The sequence below is a fragment of the Carassius carassius genome, chromosome 16 (assembly GCF_963082965.1).
Source record: "Carassius carassius chromosome 16, fCarCar2.1, whole genome shotgun sequence".
NCBI classification, from domain to species: Eukaryota; Metazoa; Chordata; class Actinopteri; order Cypriniformes; family Cyprinidae; genus Carassius; species Carassius carassius.
The window spans coordinates 33,542,912-33,565,417 of record NC_081770.1 but is presented as its reverse complement, the minus strand read 5'-3'; the positions used below and the strand labels follow the sequence as shown (position 1 = coordinate 33,565,417).

General features: G+C 41.2%; 1 protein-coding gene across 1 annotated transcript; it reads left to right on the top strand.

Annotated features, from left to right (window-relative positions):
* Positions 1-8,077: 8,077 nt before the first annotated feature.
* On the top strand, positions 8,078-11,271 carry fetub (fetuin B). Its single transcript, XM_059569917.1, has 7 exons — positions 8,078-8,322; positions 8,753-8,866; positions 8,956-9,043; positions 9,135-9,301; positions 9,379-9,492; positions 9,598-9,684; positions 10,496-11,271. The coding sequence occupies exons 1-7, from the start codon at positions 8,125-8,127 to the stop codon at positions 11,159-11,161; spliced, it is 1,434 nt and encodes a 477-aa protein (XP_059425900.1). The 5' UTR covers positions 8,078-8,124; the 3' UTR covers positions 11,162-11,271.
* Positions 11,272-22,506: the final 11,235 nt, after the last annotated feature.

Genomic DNA, 22,506 nt, shown 5'->3' with positions numbered 1-22,506 from the left:
ACACACACACAAACACACCATAGATGCACACATGGAGCAGTTATTTTTGCTGTGGCACCATTGGAGCAATTGGGGTTTTGATGCCTCAGTTGTGGGAAATGAGGGTGGAAGGGAGCACGGTTCACCCTTATGAAACAAAAATATATTGCAGTATATTGGAAAATATCATGTAATATATTAGGCATATATTCTTATATATAAATATTTATTTTTTTCCAATATATTGCAATATATTGAAAGCGGCAATCATTTGTATATTTTGCAATATATTATATAATATATGTATCATCAATATATTATTAAATGTATTCAAATATATAATATATTAGAAAATAAAAAGGGAAAATAATATATTACAATATATCACAATATATTTTAAGAAATATATTGGTAAATATATTTTCCTTTCGTAAGGACATTCACTCACTCCACCTACATTTCCTGCCAGTACTGAGAATCCAGCATGTGACCTTCTGGGTATAAGTCCAACTCTCTAACCATTGAGCAAACCAATTATTCTTGATTGGTTTTGATAAGATTGTCTTATACATACTTAAACTTTTCTCTTTTGTCCATAGAGACCATTTGATGTGGTGATAAATGCATCAACACATGATCAGCTTTGTTTTCTGTCACATTGAGAAAGCAGCAGATGTTATCATTCTTAACAACAAAAGAATTAAGAGTTTAGAATTAAAGCTGCAGTCTGTAACTTTTTTTGGTTAAAAATTATCCATTAGGCTATATCGCATGTGAGGATGTTGCAGATGGTGGATCATTTATAATCTTTTCTCACAGCAGCAGGAATAATTAAATTTTTAATCTAGAAAGGATGTGTGTTTATGAAATAAAACTAGACGGATGTACAGTTACTTCCTCTACAGTCAAAAATCTGGGTGTTATATTGTTCAGCAACTTGTTTTTTGAAAATCATATTTCCCATGTTACAAAAATTGCATTCTTCCATCTTAGAAACATTGCCAAGCAACGAAACATGTTATCTGTTTCTGATGCAGAAAAGCATGCATTCAATGACCTCTAGACTGGACTATTGTAATGCACTTCAAAGTGTTTGTCCTGCTTTTTCAATAAACAAGCTACAGGTATTCAAAAATGCTGCAGCTAGAGTCCTTACCAGGTCAAGAAAATATGATCATATTACCCTAATTTTACAGTCTCTTTACTGGCTACCTATTAAGTTCCTTATCAGTTACAAATTATCATTACTTACCTATAAGGCCCTAAATGGTTTAGCTCCTGCGTACTGTACCTAACTAGTCTTCTACCACGCTACAATCCATCACGCACCCTAAGGTCACAAAACGCTGGAGTTTTGGTAGTTCCTAGGATAGCAAAGTTCACTAAAGGAAGTAGAGCTTTTTCACATTAGGCTCCCAAACTCTGGAATAGCCTTCCTGATAATGTTCGGGGTTCAGACACACTCTCTCTGTTTAAATCTAGATTAAACGCATCTCTTTCGCCAAGCATTCAAATAATGTATCTCTTAAATTGTGACTGCAGTTGTATCTGATCAAATGCGCATTCTTATTCTTTAGCTTGGGTTAAACTGATTAATTTTACTGTGTTGGAACAGCAGCTATGCTAATGATGTCTCTATTTATTTCTATGTTTTGCCACGGGATTTACACAAGCTCCAGTCTGGATCCAGATCACCTGAGAAGAGATGATGCTGACCCTCAGAGGACCTCAGATGATGCTGACCCTGAATCAAAAAACAGAACTAACAAATATTGCTACAACTGTGACTGCATCATATAATAATTGCTGTTAATAATGTTCATCGCCTGGCTGACTACGTCTTGTATTAATTTTTCTGGAAAATCCTGTCATACGTGCACAAACTGACAATCACCACTGATAAGCTACTGCTAAATATTGCAGAAATGTAATTTTCTGTAAAGTTGCTTTGTAACTATTTGTATTGTAAAACGCTATACAAATAAACTTGAATTGAATTGAAGTGACTGAAATTAAATTATTCCAGTTTTACATGTGCATCTGATTACAAATAGCACAAGATTACACAATATTTGTATTTTAAAGAGAACCAGTTCAAAGAAAGAATAATTAACTTTTGGGGTTTAAAGAAAGTGTTAAGAAAGAATTGGTGCTCTGCATTTAACCCATCCTAGTGCACACACACAGCAGTGAGAAGTGAACACACTGTGAACACACACCCGGAGCAGTGTGCAGCTATACAGGTGCTGGTCATATAATTAGAATATCCTCAAAAAGTTGATTTATTTCATTAATTCCATTCAAAAAGTGAAACTTGTATATTATATTCATTCATTACACACAGACTGATATATTTCAAATGTTTATTTATTTTCATTTTAATGATTATAAATGGCAAGTAAGGAAAACACCAAATTCAGGATCTCAGAAAATTAGAATATAAATTAAGAAATCTTGGCCAACTAAAAAGTATAAGGGGGAAGTCGTGGCCTAATGGTTAGAGAGTCGGACTCCCAATTGAAAGGTTGTGAGTTCGAGCCTCGGGCCGGCAGCAATTGTGGGTGGGGGGAGTGCATGTACAGTGCTCTCTCCACCTTCAATACCACGACTTAGGTGCCCTTGAGCAAGGCACTGAACCCCCAACTGCTCCCCGGGTGCCGCAGCATGAATGGCTGCCCACTGCTCCGGGTGTGTGCTCACAGTGTGTGTGTGTGTTCACTGCTCTGTGTGTGTGCACTTTGGATGGGTTAAAAGCAGAGCATGAATTCTGAGTATGGGTCACCAGACTTGGCTGAATGTCACTTCACTTCATTATAAAAATGAAAAGTATGAGCATGTTCAGTACTTATTTGGGGCTCCTTTTGCCTGAATTACTGCATCAATGCAGCGTGGCATGGAGTCGATCAGTCTGTGGCACTGCTCAGGTGTTATGAGAGCCCAGATTGCTCTGATAGTGGCCTTCAGCTCTTCTGCATTGTTGGGTCCGGCATATCACATCTTCCTCTTCCCAATACCCCATAGATTTTCTATGGAGTTAAGGTCAGGCGAGTTTGCTGGCCAGTTAAGAACAGGGATACCATGGTCCTTAAACCAGGTACTGAAAGCTTTAGCACTGTGTGCAGGCGCCAAGTCCTGTTGGAAAATGAAATCTGCATCTCCATAAAGTTGGTCAGCAGCAGGAAGCATGAAGTGCTCTAAAACTTCCTGGTATACGGCTGTGTTGACTTTGGACCTCAGAAAACACAGTGGACCAACACCAGCAGACGACATGGCACCCCAAACCATCACTGACTGTGAAAACTTTACACTGGACCTCAAGCAACGTAAATTGTGTTCCTCTCCTCTATTCCTTCAGACTCTGGGACCCTGATATCCAAAGGAAATGCAAAATTTACTTTCATCAGAGAACATAACTATGGACCACTCAGCAGTAGTTCAGTCCTTTTTGAAGCAAGACACTTCTGATGCTGTCTGTTGTTCAAGAGTGGCTTGACACAAGCAATGCGACAGCTGAAACCCATGTCTTGCATAAGTCTGTACGTAGTGGTTCTTGAAGCAATGACTCCAGCTGCAGTCCACTCTTTGTGAATCTCCCCCACATTTTTGAATGGGTTTTGTTTCATCCTCTCTTCATCCCTATTGCTTGTACACTTTTTTTATCACATCTTTCCCTTCCCTTCGCCTCTCTATTAATGTGCTTGGACACAGAGCTCTGTGAACAGCCAACCTCTTTTGCAATGACCTTTTGTGTCTTGCCCTCCCTGTGCAAGGTGTCAGTGGTCGTTTTTTGGACAACTGTCAATTCAGCAGTCTTTCCCATGATTGTGTAGCCTACAGAACTAGACTGAGAGACCATTTAAAGGCTTTGCAGGTGTTTTGAGTTAATTAACTGATTAGAGTGTGTCACCAGGTGTCTTCAATATTGAACCTTTTCACAATATTCAAATTTTCGGAAATACTGAATTTGGGATTTTCCTCAGTTCTCAGTTATAAACATCAAAATTAAAAGAAATAAACATTTGAAATATATCAGTCTGTGTGTAATGAATAAATACAATATACAAGTTTCACTTTTTGAATGGAATTGGTGAAATAAATCAACTTTTTGATGATATTCTAATTATATGACCAGCACCTGTATATCCAGCGGCCAGGGAGCAACTGGGGGTTCAGTGCCTTGCTCAAGGGCACTTCAGCCATGGTTATTGAGGGTGGAAGAGAGCGCTGTTCATTCACTCCCTCCCACCTACAACTCCTGCCAGCACTGAGACTCAAACCAGCAACCTTCTGGTAACTAGTCTGGCTCTCTAACCATTAGGCCACAGCTGCCTAATGGTTAGAGAGCATGTAAAGACAATTAGATCGTATGACAATTAGAGATGAGACCGAACAGAAATTTAAACATTAATAATTTTCATTGTCTGATGTGATATGAGCTAAGCAACAATTAGATTTAATTTGGCAGTGGCAGTTTGCAAAGTAGCGCAATTTATTGTAATGTTTGTTTCCTCAGTTGGCCAGAACAAAAGTGGTAGACTTGTTACTTACTTGTTCAGATGACAATATCCAGTGAAAATTCTTATTAGTCAAATTTCCAAGATGTGTTATCTGTGACTCCTCAGTAATGTATTCACAATGGTTTGGGGACTGACCGTTCGCACTGGAGCCGTGCCAAAGCACAAACAAATAACTGCAACTGCAGGTTTCAAACAGAGATTGTGACACAAGAGTTAAAACTTAAAGACTGCAGCTTTAAGAATTAAGTCATAAACATTGTACTTTTCCTGGCTCCCTTTCGCTTCACACGTTTCTGAAGATTCTCAAACATTTGAAATAAGTGGCTGAATTTTACCAGTTTGTTCAGCATATTTCACTGTGGACTGACACAATGTAAATTAAACTTTATAAACATTGAACTATTGAAGGTTCAGTTAATACCTTATAGAAAACAAACTTGATTAATATACTGTATAATATACAGCACAAGTTTGTGCAACTCATGAAAGAGGAAGTTTCTTAAAGGCACAGCAACAAAATGTTTATTTTTAAAACTTTCTTATTACATGTGGATGATATATCATATCATATGACCCTTTTAATCATACAAAATACTGTTCAACGTTTCTACAACAACAACATGATATTTACTTTACATTTCTAAGTAACACAGTCCAGAGAACACGGTGACATAGTTGTTTACATGGAAGAGTTTAAAAAGAAGGTGCAAAGTGTAAAAGTCAATATACATGGTTAATACAATTAAAAAGTAGTTACAAACTGAGGCACATTCTAAAGATCAATGAAATCATCAACATCACTTAATCACATACTTTATTGGAAGAATAATAAAAATAAAAAAAGCCAGAAGATAAGGTTTCAGGGTTTATTATTATTATTAGGAAACAGTGAACTAACATACACACACACCAAAGTATCAAAAGTTATTTATGACAACTATACCCCTAACCCAAAGCAGTATATTATTTAAAACAGTCATAAGGATAATGCACAACTAAAAACAATAGCATATTGTACAACTGTACAGTTTATTCAAGTTTTGAATTCAGAGGGTAATAAATCAAAACCCTCACAGATTAAATATGCAATTTCTAAGTAAAAATACACAAACATACATATATGTCATTTTTATTTTAGTATTTATTTTTAATCAAGACAAAGTTGGAGAGAAAGAGAAATTAGTTTGTGTCTGTGTATATATGGATAAAAATGAAAACAAAGAATTTCAAGTCACAAGAGCCAATATTTTATTCAGAATAAAACATATGTAACATAACAAATGTTGAAACTGGGAAATTTTAGAATTGCATGCACAAATTGAGCTCCTTTTAAATTTGAATAGTTTGGATGGGGCATGATAACCACGGTGTAGCATCTCCTCTTTTCAAAACAGTTTGAAGACGTCTTTGGCATCAGGGTTATGAGTTTCTGGAGTTTTGGTGTTGAAGTTTTGTCCCATTCTTGCCTGATATAGGTTTCCAGCTGCTGAAGAGTTTGTGGTCAACGTATGTTACATTTAATGATGCACTGAACGTACTCTATAGGTGAAAGATCTGTCCTGCAGACAGGCCAATTCAGCAACTCTTCTACTACGAAGCCGTGCTGTTGTAATAGCTGCAGTACGTGGTTTGGATAGTCCTGCTGAGATGCATGTTGTTTGGAGGGGAGCTTATGTTGTGTAAAAACCTTTCAGCATTCATAGTGCCTTCCAAAACATGCAAGCGGTCTATACCATATGCACCCCCATACCATCAGAGATGCTGACTTTTTAAACTGAATGCAGATAACACGCTGGAAGGTCTCCCTCCTCTTCAGCCCAGAGGACATGGCGTCCATGAATTCCAACAAGGTCAAATTTGGACTCGTCTGACCATAGAACAATTTTCCACTAAAACGGTCCATTTTAAATGAGCCTTTTGGCCCACAGGACACGACCGCGCTTCTGGACCATGTTCACATATGGTTTCCTTTTTGCATGATAGAGATTTAGTTGGCATCTGCAGATGGCACGGCGGATGGTGTTTAATGAGAATGGTTTCTGGAAGTATTCCTGGGCCCATTTTGTAATGCCAATGACAAAATCATGCTGATGAGTGATGTAGTGTCGTCTGAGGGCCTGGGTCTTCAGCCTCATCCCTAATGCACAGAGATTTCTCAGGTTTCTATGAATCTTTTGATGATCTTAATCACTGTAGTTAAGATTTGCAAACATTTTGCACTTTGAAATTGAGGACAGTTGTTTTTAAAGCATTCCACAATATTTTTACGCACGCTTTCACAAATTGAAGAGCCTCTGCCCATCTTTACTTATGGGAGACTTTGCCTCTCTAAGGCTACGTTTACAAGTGGGCGTCTATTTTCATAGACGGACATTTCAACCTCTCCGGTTTAAAAAAACAACATTGTGCACATGTCAGTTTTCAGAAAAGTGTTAATTTACACGTACCCTTGTATATATGCCATCAAGAGCATGCCAAACCTGTAGGTGGCGGTGTAACGAGAAGCTCAAGCCCATGTAAGCCAATCAGAATCCCAAAAATCATATGTAAACATAGGTCCCACTTTTGTCCTAGGTGCAAGCTCTGGGGCATACTGTGACCTTGGCTGCCTAAACACCTGTTTGTCTCAGTTTACATACAAACGTGCAAACTAAGATTTTCAAAATCTCCACTCTGGCCAGAGTTCTTAGAAAGAATCGGTTTCAGAGGCACAAACAAAAGGAAATCCAGGTCTCCATTTTTCAAAATAACCATGTTCGTGTAAAGGGGGCCTGAGACATCACTTTTATAGCTAATCATGTTACAGACCTGAGATCAATTAACTTAAAAATTGTTAGATGTTCTCCCAGCTCAATCTTTTCCAATTATTTTGCTTTTTCAGTCCTTGTTGACCCTGTGCCAACTTTTCTGAGACCTGTAGCAGGCATACAATTTGAAATAAATTTTTGAAATTAGTGAATAAAAGTGTCAAATTTCTCAGTTTAATCATTTGTTACGTTCTCTGTGTTCTATTGTGAATATAATAATGTGATTTGAAAGTCATTTAGTTTAAATTTTACTCCAAAAAAAACTAAAAAAAACAAAAACTTAACACTTCTGGAATTGGGTTGTAGTGTATATATATATATATATATATATATATACACTAAAAGTCAAATGTAAAGTTTAGTATACTGTTAATTAAATCAGTAGTCAATCATTGGGGACACACACAGCAAACAAATGTCATTGTTTCTTGAGAATCCTCCAAAAATGGAAGTACCGCGCAGATAAAACCACTCACCTCATGTTGCAACAAGTGAAGTGTTACACAATTCTCATTTGAATTGATTAGGCTTCAACAACAGTTGACAAACTCTGGAGGTATTTGAACTCTGCATCCAACAGTAAGCCATACAGGACTACAGCATGTTGCAACCTGCCCTCTCCTTTGATCAATCATCCATTCGATCACATTGTGGAGCCCACTGATAAGAGTGAGAGTATGGGGTTTGTGATGTTGATTGAAACCGAACCATGTGTCAGTAACCTATCAGCAGTAGACAAAGGGGTTTGTGTCGTATATATAAGCTTCCATGGACCATCTAGATTTTGGTGCTGTGTCTGGTAGCAAGACTGTGGCTCCACCATGAAGCAGTGTGTAGTATTGATAATGGCCTTCCTGTGCGTCCATGGGGCCCCTGTGGATGTTTTGACCCCCGGTTCTTGCAAAGATGCTGTAACAAGCAGTGCTGCCGCTGAAGCTATGAACAAAATCAATCTGGACCGCACTGAGGGTTATATTTTCAGCCTTGACCGTCTCACCAATGTCCATCAGATGAAGCATGTGAGTAATTATGGATACTTTTACATTCCAAATTTACATCCATTTAATCTCCGATGTGTTTCTATGGATCCTATAAGACAACTCAGTCCTTTAAGGATCAAATTAATTTCTGTTTTAAACTGAAACTATTTGGTGAAATTATATTTGAATCTGATGTCTGTCTATAGCAGTGATCCTTAAATCTGGCTCGCGAGATCCACTTTCCTGCAAAGTTTAGCTCTAACCTGAATCACCTGAGTTTGCTAATTAATTAGTGTCTTTAAGGGTCATTAGAAAATCAAAGGTAGGTTGGTTTGTTTGGGTGGAGCTAAACTTGGCAGGAAAGTGGATATTGTGAGCCAGATTTTAGGATCACTGGTCTTTAGGGATGCAATACCTTTGCATTTTACCTATATATATTTTTACAAATATTTACAATATTTTCTTTTAGGGGGAGACAGGAATTGTTTTCTATCTCACATTTGATGTTTTGGAGACCAAGTGTCATGCCATCAGCAAGAAAAACTGGAGAAACTGTGAAATCCGAAACCCTGAACAGTACCCAGTATGGTTTCGCTAATTCTTAAAAAAAAAACAGAAAATAAAACTTTAATGATGTTTGTTCTTCATTTTAACAGTATTTTCAATTGACAGGTCTATGGACAGTGCAAGGCCGTTATGTACATGAACCGAGTTCACAGAGTGACCCGTCTGTATAAGTATAGCTGTACTGTGAGACCAGGTAATAACCAATGACCAGCCAGATGTTTTTTATCATCATATGCAAAGATCATCAGAAGGCAAATCCAATAAAATAACACTCCCTTGGTTAGTGCCTGCCTCCAAAATCAGAGAACGGTGCCCAGATTGCCCTGTACAGCTCCCAGAGGATCATGAAGCAGTCTTGAGGACCGTGAAGATGGGCATGGAGAAATACAATAATGAGAGTGCAGTGGCAAACTACTTTGTTCCTCTAAACATTACAAGAGCTTTCTCTCAGGTGAGTAAGTGAGCAAGCAACTTCGGATGAAAAGAATAAAAGAAAAACACTGTATATTGAATTGTTCATCTTTGTAGCGTGACTTCGGAAGCTTCTACAGTGTGGAGTTCACCATCCAAGAGACGGTCTGCTCTTCCAAAAACAATACTGCTGATGTCTCTAAATGTGAGGTCATGGCATGTGAGTTTGCGGTAAGTGACATGGAGATGCATACAGATTCTGTCATCATAAGTTATGTTTGTCTTTGCCAATAAAAAGGAATGTCTATCTCGCGTTACTGATCTTTCAATGTTTAGCACAAAGGATTCTGCAAAGCCTCTCACTCTGTCACAATCACCAACGAGGAGCATCTCAGTGTTCAGTGTGAAATCTTTGAACCAGAGGTAAGATTACCCATTTCCAGCAGCATTGAGCGTGTTTGAGATCGAAACAAACCACTTTTCTTAAAGGGCTAATTCAACACTGCCAATTTTAATAAAACTTGGCTGTCAATTACGCATTGCTTATTGACAAAGTGTTGGGGGAGTAAATAGTAACATGTTATGGAATTACGTAATTTAATTACAAAATAAATGTAACCGTAATCAGTTGCAGTTACTGAGGAAAAAAATGTGTTATTAAATTACAATTGCTTATGAAAATGTTAAATATTACAAAGGGGGTTAGATCTGAATATTATACAGATACATAGATTTAATTGATTTCTTTCATAAATTACATTTGACTTCTTTAAAATGAGACCCCAATATTTCAGGAGTTTAGGACACATAATAGGACTCCTAACTATTACAGGAAACATGTTTCCTGTTATAGTTATTCAAATATATGATTTTATTATGATTTTAAATATGTATTTCACCTCATAATGTGCTCAATGTAAAGTCTGACAGTAAGCTACTGTAAGATTAACCCTGCCTGCTTTAAATGTTTCTAAAATATTAACAGTTGAAAACATTAATTTATAAAAGTAATCAAATGTAATCAGTTACATTAATAAAGCAATTGAGTTACACTACTTGTGTGTATATATATATATATAATAACTTGCAATTTGTTTGAAATTACATTTCAAAAGTAACCTTCCCAACACTGCTACTGGCATTGTAACAATTTGAAGCTAGCTAAAAATCAGCAAAGTTATTCTTATATATTTTATGGAATATTCTTATGATTGTAATGTATTCTTGCTTTTAGGCTGCTGAAGAGGAGAAGAAAAAACACTTGATTGGAGGTGAACTGGACCACAGCCATAGCAGCACAACTGGCTCAGCTACTGAACAAGATCATGACCACACCAAACCCCACACACATAAACATGACCATGAACACACCTCAGGCCACCACCACACACACGAACATGGCAAGGATCTTGGACACTCTCACGAGCATGACCATGCTCACGCCCATCACACCAATGCCCATGAGCACGGTCAGGACGAGTGGGAGCACCATCACCACCAGTACGGTCACAAAACGGGTGAGACCCATGAACACGACCATGAGCTGGTCCTGGACCACGAGCACAAACACAGACATCTCCATGAGCATGAGCATCAACACCACCACCACGATCATGAGAATAAAACTACAGTTAGGCGTCCTGATGGCATGGTCAATGTCCTTCCTCCCATGGATAAGCCCATGACCCTTCCATCCTTCCCTGACAAGCCCGCTGCAGGACCTGAGCAGCCCTCCACCCTCCCGTTCCACCCTGACCCCCAGATACCAGGACAAAGGGAGCCCACCATCCATCCCTTCCCTGACACCATGTCCCCTGAGTGTCCTGCAAAGTCCAACATCCACAATGGACTGCTCAAGCAGATCATCAGTGAGGATCCGCTCTTTAAACCCACTGCGTAGAGACCTTTTGAATAATTAATGTGCAGTGTAATAAATACTGCAAAGGTAATATTAAATAAATACTGCAGTGTTATATTATGCTTTGTGCAATAAAGGCTGTTTGGCTGTCATTGCTAATTGTGGGGTGTTTATTTTCAAATGCACAGCATTCATCTTCATTAGATATGGTTGAGCAAATCTACAGTAACCTGCTGAGATCAGGCATGATCATTTCTTAACAAGTTTTAAATGTAGATTTATTTCTCCTTCTCTAAATAATTTATCAAGCGCCCGGGATCTCTCATTACCATAATGCGAGTTATGTAATCCGATTACTTTTTTTCAAGTAACTAGTAAAGTAACATTACTTTTTAAATTCACAAGAAAATATCTATAATATAACGCTAGTTAGTTACTTTTTTACCTTTTATTGACTGACAAATGTCTCCATATTGGGAGAAATCGGAAGTACAGAGGCATAGTGTGTACGTGTTCTAGACTAAATGTGAATGTGCATTAATTCATCCTACTCGATTTAGTAATCAACAAAATGTATTAAAACAGTGAAATGCGAACTCAGAATATTTACATTTACGTTTAGTCATTTAGCAACACTTTTATCAAAAGGGACTTAGAAATGAGGACAATGGAAGCAATCAAAATCAACAAAAGAGCAATGATATATACGTGCTATAACAAGTCTCAGTTATCTTAAATGCAGTACATGTAGCAAGGGCTTTTAAATAATATAATAAATAAAAAGAAAACAGATATAATAAGCAAGCTAGCATTAGTTTTATTTTTTCATTTTTTTAAAGAATAGAATTAGAATAGTGAGTGCTAAAGTTGGAGGGTAAAATAAATGTCAATGTCAATGTCACCTTTATTTATATAGCGCTTTAAACAAAATACATTGCGTCAAAGCAACTGAACAACATTCATTAGGAAAACAGTGTCAATAATGCAAAAATGATAGTTAAAGGCAGTTCATCATTGGATTCAGTTATGTCATCTCTGTTCAGTTAAATAGTGTCTGTGCATTTATTTGCAATCTAATTTGCAAGTCAACGATATCGCTGTAGATGAAGTGTCCCCAACTAAGCAAGCCAGAGGCGACAGCGGCAAGGAACCGAAACTCCATCGGTGACAGAATGGAGAAAAAAACCTTGGGAGAAACCAGGCTCAGTTGGGGGGCCAGTTCTCCTCTGACCAGACAAAACCAGTAGTTCAATTCCAGGCTGCAGCAAAGTCAGATTGTGCAGAAGAATCATCTGTTTCCTGTGGTCTTATCCTGGTGCTCCTCTGAGACAAGGTCTTTACAGGGGATCTGTATCTGGGGCTCTAGTTGTCCTGGTCTCCACTGTCTTTCAGGGATGTAGAGGTCCTTTCTAGGTGCTGATCCAGCATCTGGTCTGGATACGTACTGGATCCGGGTGACTGCAGTGACCCTCTGATCTGGACACAGACTGGATCAGGTGGCCACGTTGACCTCGGAACAAGAGAGAAACAGACAAATATTAGCGTAGATGCCATTCTTCTAATGATGTAGCAAGTACATAGGGTGTTATGGGGAGTTTTTCCGGTTCCGGTTTACCTAATTAATGCAGCCTAAAAATCCTTTAACGGATTTGGATAATAAAAGCATATTAGTATGTTATGTGTATGCCAGGTTAAAGAGATGGGTCTTTAATCTAGATTTAAACTGCAAGAGTGTGTCTGCCTCCCGAACAATGTTAGGTAGGTTATTCCAGAGTTTGGGCACCAAATAGGAAAAGGATCTGCCGCCTGCAGTTGATTTTGATATTCTAGGTATTATCAAATTGCGTGAGTTTTGAGAACGTAGCGGACGTAGAGGATTATAATGTAAAAGGAGCTCATTCAAATACTGAGGTGCTAAACCATTCAGGGCTTTATAAGTAATAAGCAATATTTTAAAATCTATGCGATGCTTGATAGGGAGCCAGTGCAGTGTTGACAGGACCGGGCTAATATGGTCATACTTCCTGGTTCTAGTAAGAACTCTTGCTGCTGCATTTTGGACTAGCTGTAGTTTGTTTACTAAGCGTGCAGAACAAACACCCAATAAAGCATTACAATAATCTAACCTTGAGGTCATAAATGCATGGATTAACATTTCTGCATTTGACATTGAGAGCATAGGCCGTAATTTAGATATATTTTTGAGATGGAAAAATGCAGTTTTACAAATGCTAGAAACGTGGCTTTCTAAGGAAAGATTGCTATCAAATAGCACACCTAGGTTCCAAACTGATGACGAAGAATTGACAGAGCAACCATCAAATCTTAGACAGTGTTCTAGGTTATTACAAGCAGAGTTTTTAGGTCCTATAATTAACACCTCTGTTTTTTCAGAATTTAGCAGTAAGAAATTACTCGTCATCCAGTTTTTTATATCGACTATGCAATCCATTAGTTTTTCAAATTGGTGTGTTTCACCGGGCTGCGAAGAAATATAGAGCTGAGTATCATCAGCATAACAGTGAAAGCTAACACCATGTTTCCTGATGATATCTCCCAAGGGTAACATATAAAGCGTGAAGAGTAGCGGCCCTAGTACTGAGCCTTGAGGTACTCCATACTGCACTTGTGATCGATAGGATACATCTTCATTCACTGCTACGAACTGATGGCGGACATATAAGTACGATTTAAACCATGCTAATGCACTTCCACTGATGCCAACAAAGTGTTCAAGTCTTTGCAAAAGAATGTTGTGGTCAATTGTGTCAAACGCAGCACTAAGATCCAATAAAACTAATAGAGAGATACACTCACGATCAGATGATAAGAGCAGATCATTTGTAACTCTAAGGAGAGCAGTCTCAGTACTATGATACGGTCTAAATCCTGACTGGAAATCCTCACATATACCATTTTTCTCTAAGAAGGAATATAATTGTGTGGATACCACCTTTTCTAGTATCTTGGACAGAAAAGGGAGATTCGAGATTGGTCTATAATTAACTAGTTTTTTGGGGTCAAGTTGTGGTTTTTTGATGAGAGGCTTAATAACAGCCAGTTTGAAGGTTTTGGGGACATATCCTAATGACAATGAGGAATTAATAATAGTCAGAAGAGGATCTATGACTTCTGGAAGCACCTCTTTTAGGAGCTTAGATGGTATAGGGTCTAACATACATGTTGTTGGTTTAGATGATTTAACAAGTTTATACAATTCTTCCTCTCCTATGGTAGAGAATGAGTGGAACTGTTTCTCAGGGGGTCTATAGTGCACTGTCTGATGTGATACTGTAGCTGACGGCTGAATGGTTGCAATTTTATCTCTAATAGTATCGATTTTAGAAGTAAAGTAGTTCATAAAGTCATTACTGCTGTGGTGTTGGGAAATGTCAACACTTGTTGAGGCTTTATTTTTCGTTAATTTAGCCACTGTATTGAATAAATACCTGGGGTTATGTTTGTTTTCTTCTAAAAGAGAAGAAAAGTAATCGGACCTAGCAGTTTTTAATGCTTTTCTGTAGGATATGTTACTTTCCCGCCAAGCAATACGAAATACCTCTAGTTTTGTTTTCCTCCAGCTGCGCTCCATTTTTCGGGCTGCTCTCTTTAGGGTGCGAGTATGCTCATTATACCATGGTGTCAAACTGTTTTCCTTAACCTTCCTTAAGCGTAAAGGAGCAACTTTATTTAAAGTGCTAGAAAAGAGAGAGTCCATAGTTTCTGTTACATCATCAAGTTGTTCTGAGGTTTTGGATATGCTAAGGAATTTGGATACATCAGGAAGATAACTTAAAAAGCAGTCTTTTGTGTTAGAAGTGATGGTTCTTCCATACTTGTAACAAGAAGTAGAATTTACAATTTTGGCTATATGAATTTTGCAAAGAACTAAATAATGATCTGAGATTACTTGGCTGAATAATTTCAACACCATCAACATCAATTCCATGTGACAGTATTAAATCTAGAGTATGATTTCGACAATGAGTAGGTCCTGAAACGTGTTGTCTAACACCAATAGAGTTCAGAATGTCTATAAATGCTGATCCCAATGCATCGTTTTGTCACAGTGTCTGGGTTGTGTCCCTGGGTTTCCACTAGATGTCCCCCTTTCTCACGGTGTCTGTCACCTTATCATTTCCTGTTCCCTTATTTGGTCACCTTCCTCCTTGTTAGTAATTGATTGTTCCCCACCTGTCTCCTGTTCCCTCATTATCCTTCTGTGTATTTATACCCGGTCTGTCTGAGTCTGTGTTACGGAGTCCTTGTTTAATGTTGAGGTTATTTCATGTCCGTCATCTTGCCTTGCCTTGCCTTGCCTTGCCTTGCCTTGCCTTGCCTTGCCTTGCCTTGTCTTGTCTTCGTGTCTTGTATATTTGGATATTCTGGTTTTGACCCTGCCTGGACTGTTTACCCCTTTGGATTACCCTTTAAATAAATATCATACCCGCACTTGGTTCTCTCTCCTGTGTTCTCTGTAACACCGGTCGTGACAGAAGGACTCCGTCACACTAGGAACCAGCGGTATGTCATTTTTCCGTTCCCCAGCCAAGATGGCGGAGCGGCGAACCAAGTACCTTCGGTTGATCGCCCTCCGCCAAGAGGGCAATGAAGTGGGTGCCCTGGCTCAGGTGTTCTGGTCCCTGGCCGAGGGCATGGGCTACAACGATGCGGCCCTCAAGGACTATTTCAATGGCGGGCTGGATGATCCAGTGTCTCATGAGGAGATGGCGCAGTTAGAGACACTGGAATTCTGGGAATTCGTGCGCTACCTGCAGCATCAGCTTCGGTGGGATGCCCCAGCCACTTCGGTCTCTTCCAGCGGGGTGGTCGTCAGCCCAGCACCACTGCCCAGGATGGCAACCAGCCAAGCGCCACAACCCAAGATGGCCACCAGTCCATCACCACTGCCCAGGATGGCTAACAGCCAAGCGCCACAGCACAAGATGGCCGCTAACCCAGCGCCAATGCCCAAATTGGCCACTTTTCCAGCGCCACAGCCCAAGATGGCCGCCAGCCCAGCGCCAATGCCCAAATTGGCCACCGGTTCAGCGCCACAGCCCAAATTGGCCACCGGTCCAGCACCACAGCACAAGGTGGCCGCTAACCCAGCGCCAATGCCCAAATTGGCCACCGTTCCAGCACCACAGCCCAAGATGGCCGCCAGCCCAGCGCCAATGCCCAAATAGGCCACCGGTTCAGCTCCACAACCCAAGATGGCCGTCAGCCTAGCGCCACAGCACCAGATGGCCGTCAGCCTAGCGCCACAGCACAAGATGGCCGTCAGTCCAGCGCCACAGCACAAGATGGCCGCTAACCCAGCGCCAATGCCCAGATTGGCCACCGGTCCAGCGCCACAGTACAGGATGGCCGCCAGCCCAGCACCAATGCCCAAATTGGCCACCAGTTCAGCGCCACAGTACAAGATGGCCGCCAGCCCAGCACCACAGTACAAGAGGGCCGCCTGTCCAGAGTCATGGCCCAAGATGGCTGCTTGCCCAGCGCCGTTGCACAGGATGAGAGTCTCAGTTGACCCTCCGGAGTCGAGTCAGGTGCCAGTTGACCCTCCGGAGTCGAGTCAGGTGCCAGTTGACCCTCCGGAGTCGAGTCAGGTGCCAGTTGACCCTCCGGAGTCGAGTCAGGTGCCAGTTGACCCTCTGGAATCGAGTCAGGTGCCAGTGAACTCTCTAGAGTCGAGTCAGGTGCCAGTGAACTCTCCAGAGTCGAGTCAGGTGCCAGTGAACTCTCCAGAGTCAGGGCTAGTCACCGCTGATCCTCCAGAGTCAGGGCTAGTCACCGCTGATCCTCCAGAGTCAGGGCTAGTCACCGCTGATCCTCCAGAGTCAGGGCTAGTCACCGCTGATCCTCCTGAGTCAGGGCTAGTCACCGCTGATCCTCCTGAGTCAGGGCTAGTCACCGCTGATCCTCCTGAGTCAGGGCTAGTCACCGCGGATCCTCCTGAGTCAGGGCTAGTCACCGCGTATCCTCCTGAGTCAGGGCTAGTCACCGCGGATCCTCCAGAGTCAAGTCAAGTCACCGGTGATCTTCAAGGACTGAGTCAAGTCACCGGTGATATTCAAGGACTGAGTCAAGTCACCGGTGGTCTTCAAGGACTGAGTCAAGTCACCGGTGGTCTTCAAGGACTGAGTCAAGTCACCGGTGGTCTTCAAGGACTGAGTCAAGTCACCGGTGGTCTTCAAGGACTGAGTCAAGTCACCGGTGGTCTTCAAGGACTGAGTCAAGTCACCGGTGGTCTTCAAGGACTGAGTCAAGTCACCGGTGGTCTTCAAGGACTGAGTCAAGTCACCGGTGGTCTTCAAGGACTGAGTCAAGTCACCTCTGATCTTCAAGGACTGAGTCAAGTCACCTCTGATCTTCAAGGACTGAGTCAAGTCACCTCTGATCTTCAAGGACTGAGTCAAGTCACCTCTGGTCTTCATGAACAAATGCAAGTCACCAATGATCTTCATGAGCAAATGCAAGTCACCAATGATCTTCATGAGCAGTGTCAGGCCAGCACCAATCTTCTGGAGTCCAGTAAGGACACCAGGGGATTACCAGAGTTTCATTGTCCCATTGATCCAGCCGCACGGAGGTCTGCTCCGCCTTGGGGGGCTCTGGTCCTGACCACATGGCTGTGGTGGTCTTCTGCTCCGCCCTGGGGGCCTTCCGCCCTAACCACACGGTTGTGGGGGTCTTCCGCTCCGCCCTGGAGGACTCTGGCTTCGCCCACAAGGATGTGGTGGTCTTCTGCTCCGCCCTGGGGGGCTTCCGTCCTGACCACACGGTTGTGGTGGTCTTCTGCTCAGCCCTGGGAGGCTTCCGCCCTGACCACACGGTTGTGGTGGTCCTCTGCTCCGCCCTGGGGGACTCCAGTCTCCACCACACGGACGGTGTGGTCTTCTGCCCCGCCCTCGAGGGGCTTCATGTTGTTTTTTGTTTTTGTGTTCACTCCTGTCCCTGTTCCTCTCTGTGAGCCTGGCCCTCCGTCCCTCCCTCTGAACCTCCTCCGGTCCTCCTCCCTCCTGGTCTCTCTGTTTTGTGTCTACACTTCTGGTATCTGTTCCCCATGATTTTTTTTTTCTGGCCATCCGTCCCTCCCCCTAAGCCTCCACCTGTCCGCCTCCCTCCTGAACTCTGTTTTGTGTCTGTCGTGGAGCGTCTGGGAGCCGCTCCGTAGAGGGGGGGTACTGTCACAGTGTCTGGGTTGTGTCCCTGGGTTTCCACTAGATGTCCCCCTTTCTCACGGTGTCTGTCACCTTATCATTTCCTGTTCCCTTATTTGGTCACCTTCCTCCTTGTTAGTAATTGATTGTTCCCCACCTGTCTCCTGTTCCCTCATTATCCTTCTGTGTATTTATACCCGGTCTGTCTAAGTCTGTGTTACGGAGTCCTTGTTTAATGTTGAGGTTATTTCATGTCCGTCATCTTGCCTTGCCTTGCCTTGCCTTGTCTTCGTGTCTTGTATATTTGGATATTCTGGTTTTGACCCTGCCTGGACTGTTTACCCCTTTGGATTACCCTTTAAATAAATATCATACCCGCACTTGGTTCTCTCTCCTGTGTTCTCTGTAACACCGGCCGTGACACGTTTTCATTATCAACATGGATATTAAAATCACCAACTATTAAAACTTTATCTGCAGCCAGAACTAACTCGGATGTAAAATCACCAAACTCTTTAATAAAGTCTGTATGGTGCCCTGGTGGCCTGTATACAGTAGCCAGTACAAACATAACAGGGGATTTATCATTAACATTTGTTTCTTTGGATAATGTTATATGAAGTACCATTACTTCAAACGAGTTATACTTGTAGCCTGCCCTCTGAGAAATCCTGAAAACGTTGTTATAAATTGAAGCAACACCTCCACCTTTGCCTTTTAGACGTGGCTCATGTTTATAACAGTAATCTTGGGGGGTGGACTCATTTGAAATAATGTAATCATCAGGTTTTAGCCAGGTTTCTGTCAAACAGAGTACATCTATATTATGATCAGTGATCATATTATTTACAAAAAGTGTTTTCGTAGAAAGGGATCTGATATTCAATAAGCCAAGCTTTATCATTTGTTTAGCCATATTGCTTCTGTTTTTTATTTGTTGAACCTCAATTAAATTGTTAATCTTAACTTGGTTTGGACGTTTTTTGTATTTTCTAGTTCGGGGAACAGACACAGTCTCTATAGTGTGATATCTAGGTGAAAGAGTCTCTATGTGCTGAGAATTAACTGACCTCTGTGACGGGAGGCAGCTAGCAGACGGTCGGTTTAGCCAGTCTGTCTGCTTCCTGACCTGGGCCCCAGTTAGTCAAGTATAAACACTAAGACTATTTGCCATATTTCTAGAGAGAAGAGTGGCGCCACCCCAGGAGGGATGAAGACCATCTCTTTTAAACAGGTCAGGTCTGCCCCAAAAGCTCGTCCAATTGTCTATGAAACCTATGTTATTCTGTGGGCACCACTTAGACATCCAGCCATTGAGTGATGACAATCTGCTATGCATCTCATCACCACGGTAAGCAGGGAGGGGACCAGAGCATATTACTGTGTCTGACATCGTGCTTGCAAGTTCACACACCTCTTTAATGTTATTTTTAGTGATCTCCAACTGGCGAAGTCGAACATCATTAGCGCCGGCATGAATAACAATCTTACTGTATTTACGTTTAGCATTAGCCAGCACTTTTAACTTTGCCAAGATGTCAGGCGCTCTGGCTCCCGGTAAACATTTGACTATGGTGGCTGGTGTCTCTATATTCACGTTCCGTACAATAGAATCACCAATAACAAGAGCACTTTCATCAGGTTTCTCAGTGGGTGCATCACTGAGTGGGGAGAACCTGTTTAATGTTTTGATCGGAACAGAAGAGCGGTGTTTTGACCCACGACTACCCTGCCTCACTGTCACCCAGTTGCCCTGCTGCTGGGGCTCTGTTTCCGGAACCGAACAATGTACAGGAATCCCTGAGCTAGACGCATCCAAAGCCGTATCTAGAGCCCTAACATTCTTATTGTCCTCAATTAAAGTTTGGATGCGTGTCTCTAATTCTGAAATCTTCTCTGTCAGCCTAACTATTTCCCTGCATTTATCACATCGATCGGATCCAGTACGTATCCAGACCAGATGGTGGATCAGCACCTAGAAAGGACCTCTACATCCATGAAAGACAGCGGAGACCAGGACAACTAGAGCCCCAGATACAGATCCCATGTGAAGACCTTGTCTCAGAGGAGCACCAGGACAAGACCACAGGAAACAGATGATTCTTCTGCACAATTTGACTTTGCTGCAGTCTGGAATTGAACTACTGGTTTCGTCTGGTCAGAGGAGAACTGGCCCCCCAACTGAGCCTGGTTTCTCCCAAGGTTTTTTTCTCCATTCTGTCACCGATGGAGTTTCGGTTCCTTGCCGCTGTCGCCTCTGGCTTGCTTAGTTGGGGACACTTCATCTACAGCGACATCGTTGACTTGATTGCAAATAAATGCACAGACACTATTTAACTGAACAGAGATGACATAACTGAATCCAATGATGAACTGCCTTTAACTATCATTTTTGCATTATTGACACTGTTTTCCTAATAAATGTTGTTCAGTTGCTTTGACGCAATGTATTTTGTTTAAAGCGCTATATAAATAAAGGTGACATTGACATTGACATTGACATTGACATGTGAATCCCTCATCAGCGACAGAGATAGATAAACTGTACATGTGGCAAGAGGTGCAAGTAACAATGACGGGAGAAGCCATTACTCACCGTGCTTGATGAAATATTCTTACTGCGGTTGTTTGATGAACTTGTGAAAAACTGGAGCGAGGGAGAGGAGAAAAGAAAACGATAGGTTCGAATGAAAACGCTAATGACAAGCTAACGAGTGCTAACGCTTTGCAGGTGTACTGCACTCACGGATATAAAATAAAAGTGAACGATCAAAGTTAATCTGATAAGATTGATCGATAATATCAGAAATATGGTGTGAATTAAGTTATATTTTACCACTTTAAAAAACAGAGAGTGATAGTAAGATAAAGATTCTAGACAAAAAATAAAATAAAAACAGCTACACGGAGCTACAATTTGCTACAGAAGGCCAACAGGAAGTAGAGAAAACACTGTCCACTGAATCATTCCAAGCCAAAATAAAGATGAAAAAAAATGAAGATGAAAATAAAGTCGCTTGACTCTTAATTTTCTTGAAGATGGCTAAGGACTCAGCTGCTCAGATTGAGTTGGGGAGGTCATTCCACCAAGAGGGAACATTTAATTTAAGTTTGTGAAAAGTGACTTTGTGCTTCTTTGGGATGGTACAATCAAGCGATGTTCACTTGTAGAATGCAAGCTTCTAGAGGCACATAAGTCTGAAGTAATGAATTTAGATAAAGGGGTGCAGAGCCAGTGGTGGTTTTTTGTAGGCAAACATCAATGCCAATTTTATGCTCCACACTCAAACTCACCACACGTGCTTTAGGACATGCATGTCAAATTCAGCTCCTGGAGGGCTGCAGCCCTGTAGATTTTTTTTCCACCCTTGCTCCAATACACATACCACATAGTTTTCAAATAAAGTTGAAGGACTGGATTTACAAGTTCATTCATACGTATAATTAGCTGAAGTATTGTAATACATATGTGACCGGATGAGTTTTATTATGGTTTGTGGATTAATTAGAATCAGTTTCCATTTTAATCTTTGTATATTACAAATTGGAAGGTGTCCACTGGCTTTGAGTGGTGTCTTGTTATTGATCACACCTGGCGGCTCAATTATTGAGGTGCATTCTAGTGGAGGCCTAGTGACTGTATAAGAAGCAAGTCTAAGGCCCCGTTTACACGATGGGAAAACGCAGATATTTCCCTGCGTTTTGGCCTGTCATTTACGCGAAAAGGCCGTTTTTATCCCTGAAAACGATTATTTCTAAAAACTCCGGCCAAAGTGGAGATTTCTAAAAACGCCGGTTATGTGTTGCCGTGTCAACTGGGAGAAACGGGGTTTTAGGTTCTCAAACGTCACATTATGCGCCAGAAAATGCTTAACGTCATGTGAGCGCCCTATGTTTAGAGTTTGTTTGGGTAACTTTACTGTTTGATCATGGATGCTGTTAAGGTGGTACTCATTTTTACGTTTGTGCAAACGCTGTTGGTCTGTTTGCAATTGCAAACACAACTGCTGTATTATATCATGTCTGTGTTGTTTTGAAAGGAACAGGAAGTTGCTCGATTTTGAGGATTCTGATTGGCTTGCATGGCTTTATCCTTCTCCCTACACTGCCGCCCATAGGTTTGGCATAGTTATGATGGCGCTCGACGGCGTATTTATGCGGGTTGATGTAAACGACAACTTTTTTGAAAACGATGTTGTGTGCACGATGTTATTTTTGAAA

What these genes read in the sequence shown, in the direction of transcription:
- fetub (XM_059569917.1), top strand. Translation starts at nt 8,125, where the DNA reads ATGAAGCAGTGTGTAGTATTGATAATGGCCTTCCTGTGCGTCCATGGG. An exon ending in TTACAAGAGCTTTCTCTCAG is followed by an intron (nt 9,302 to 9,378) that starts GTGAGTAAGTGA and finishes TCATCTTTGTAG; the next exon opens with CGTGACTTCGGAAGCTTCTA. An exon ending in GTGAAATCTTTGAACCAGAG is followed by an intron (nt 9,685 to 10,495) that starts GTAAGATTACCC and finishes TCTTGCTTTTAG; the next exon opens with GCTGCTGAAGAGGAGAAGAA.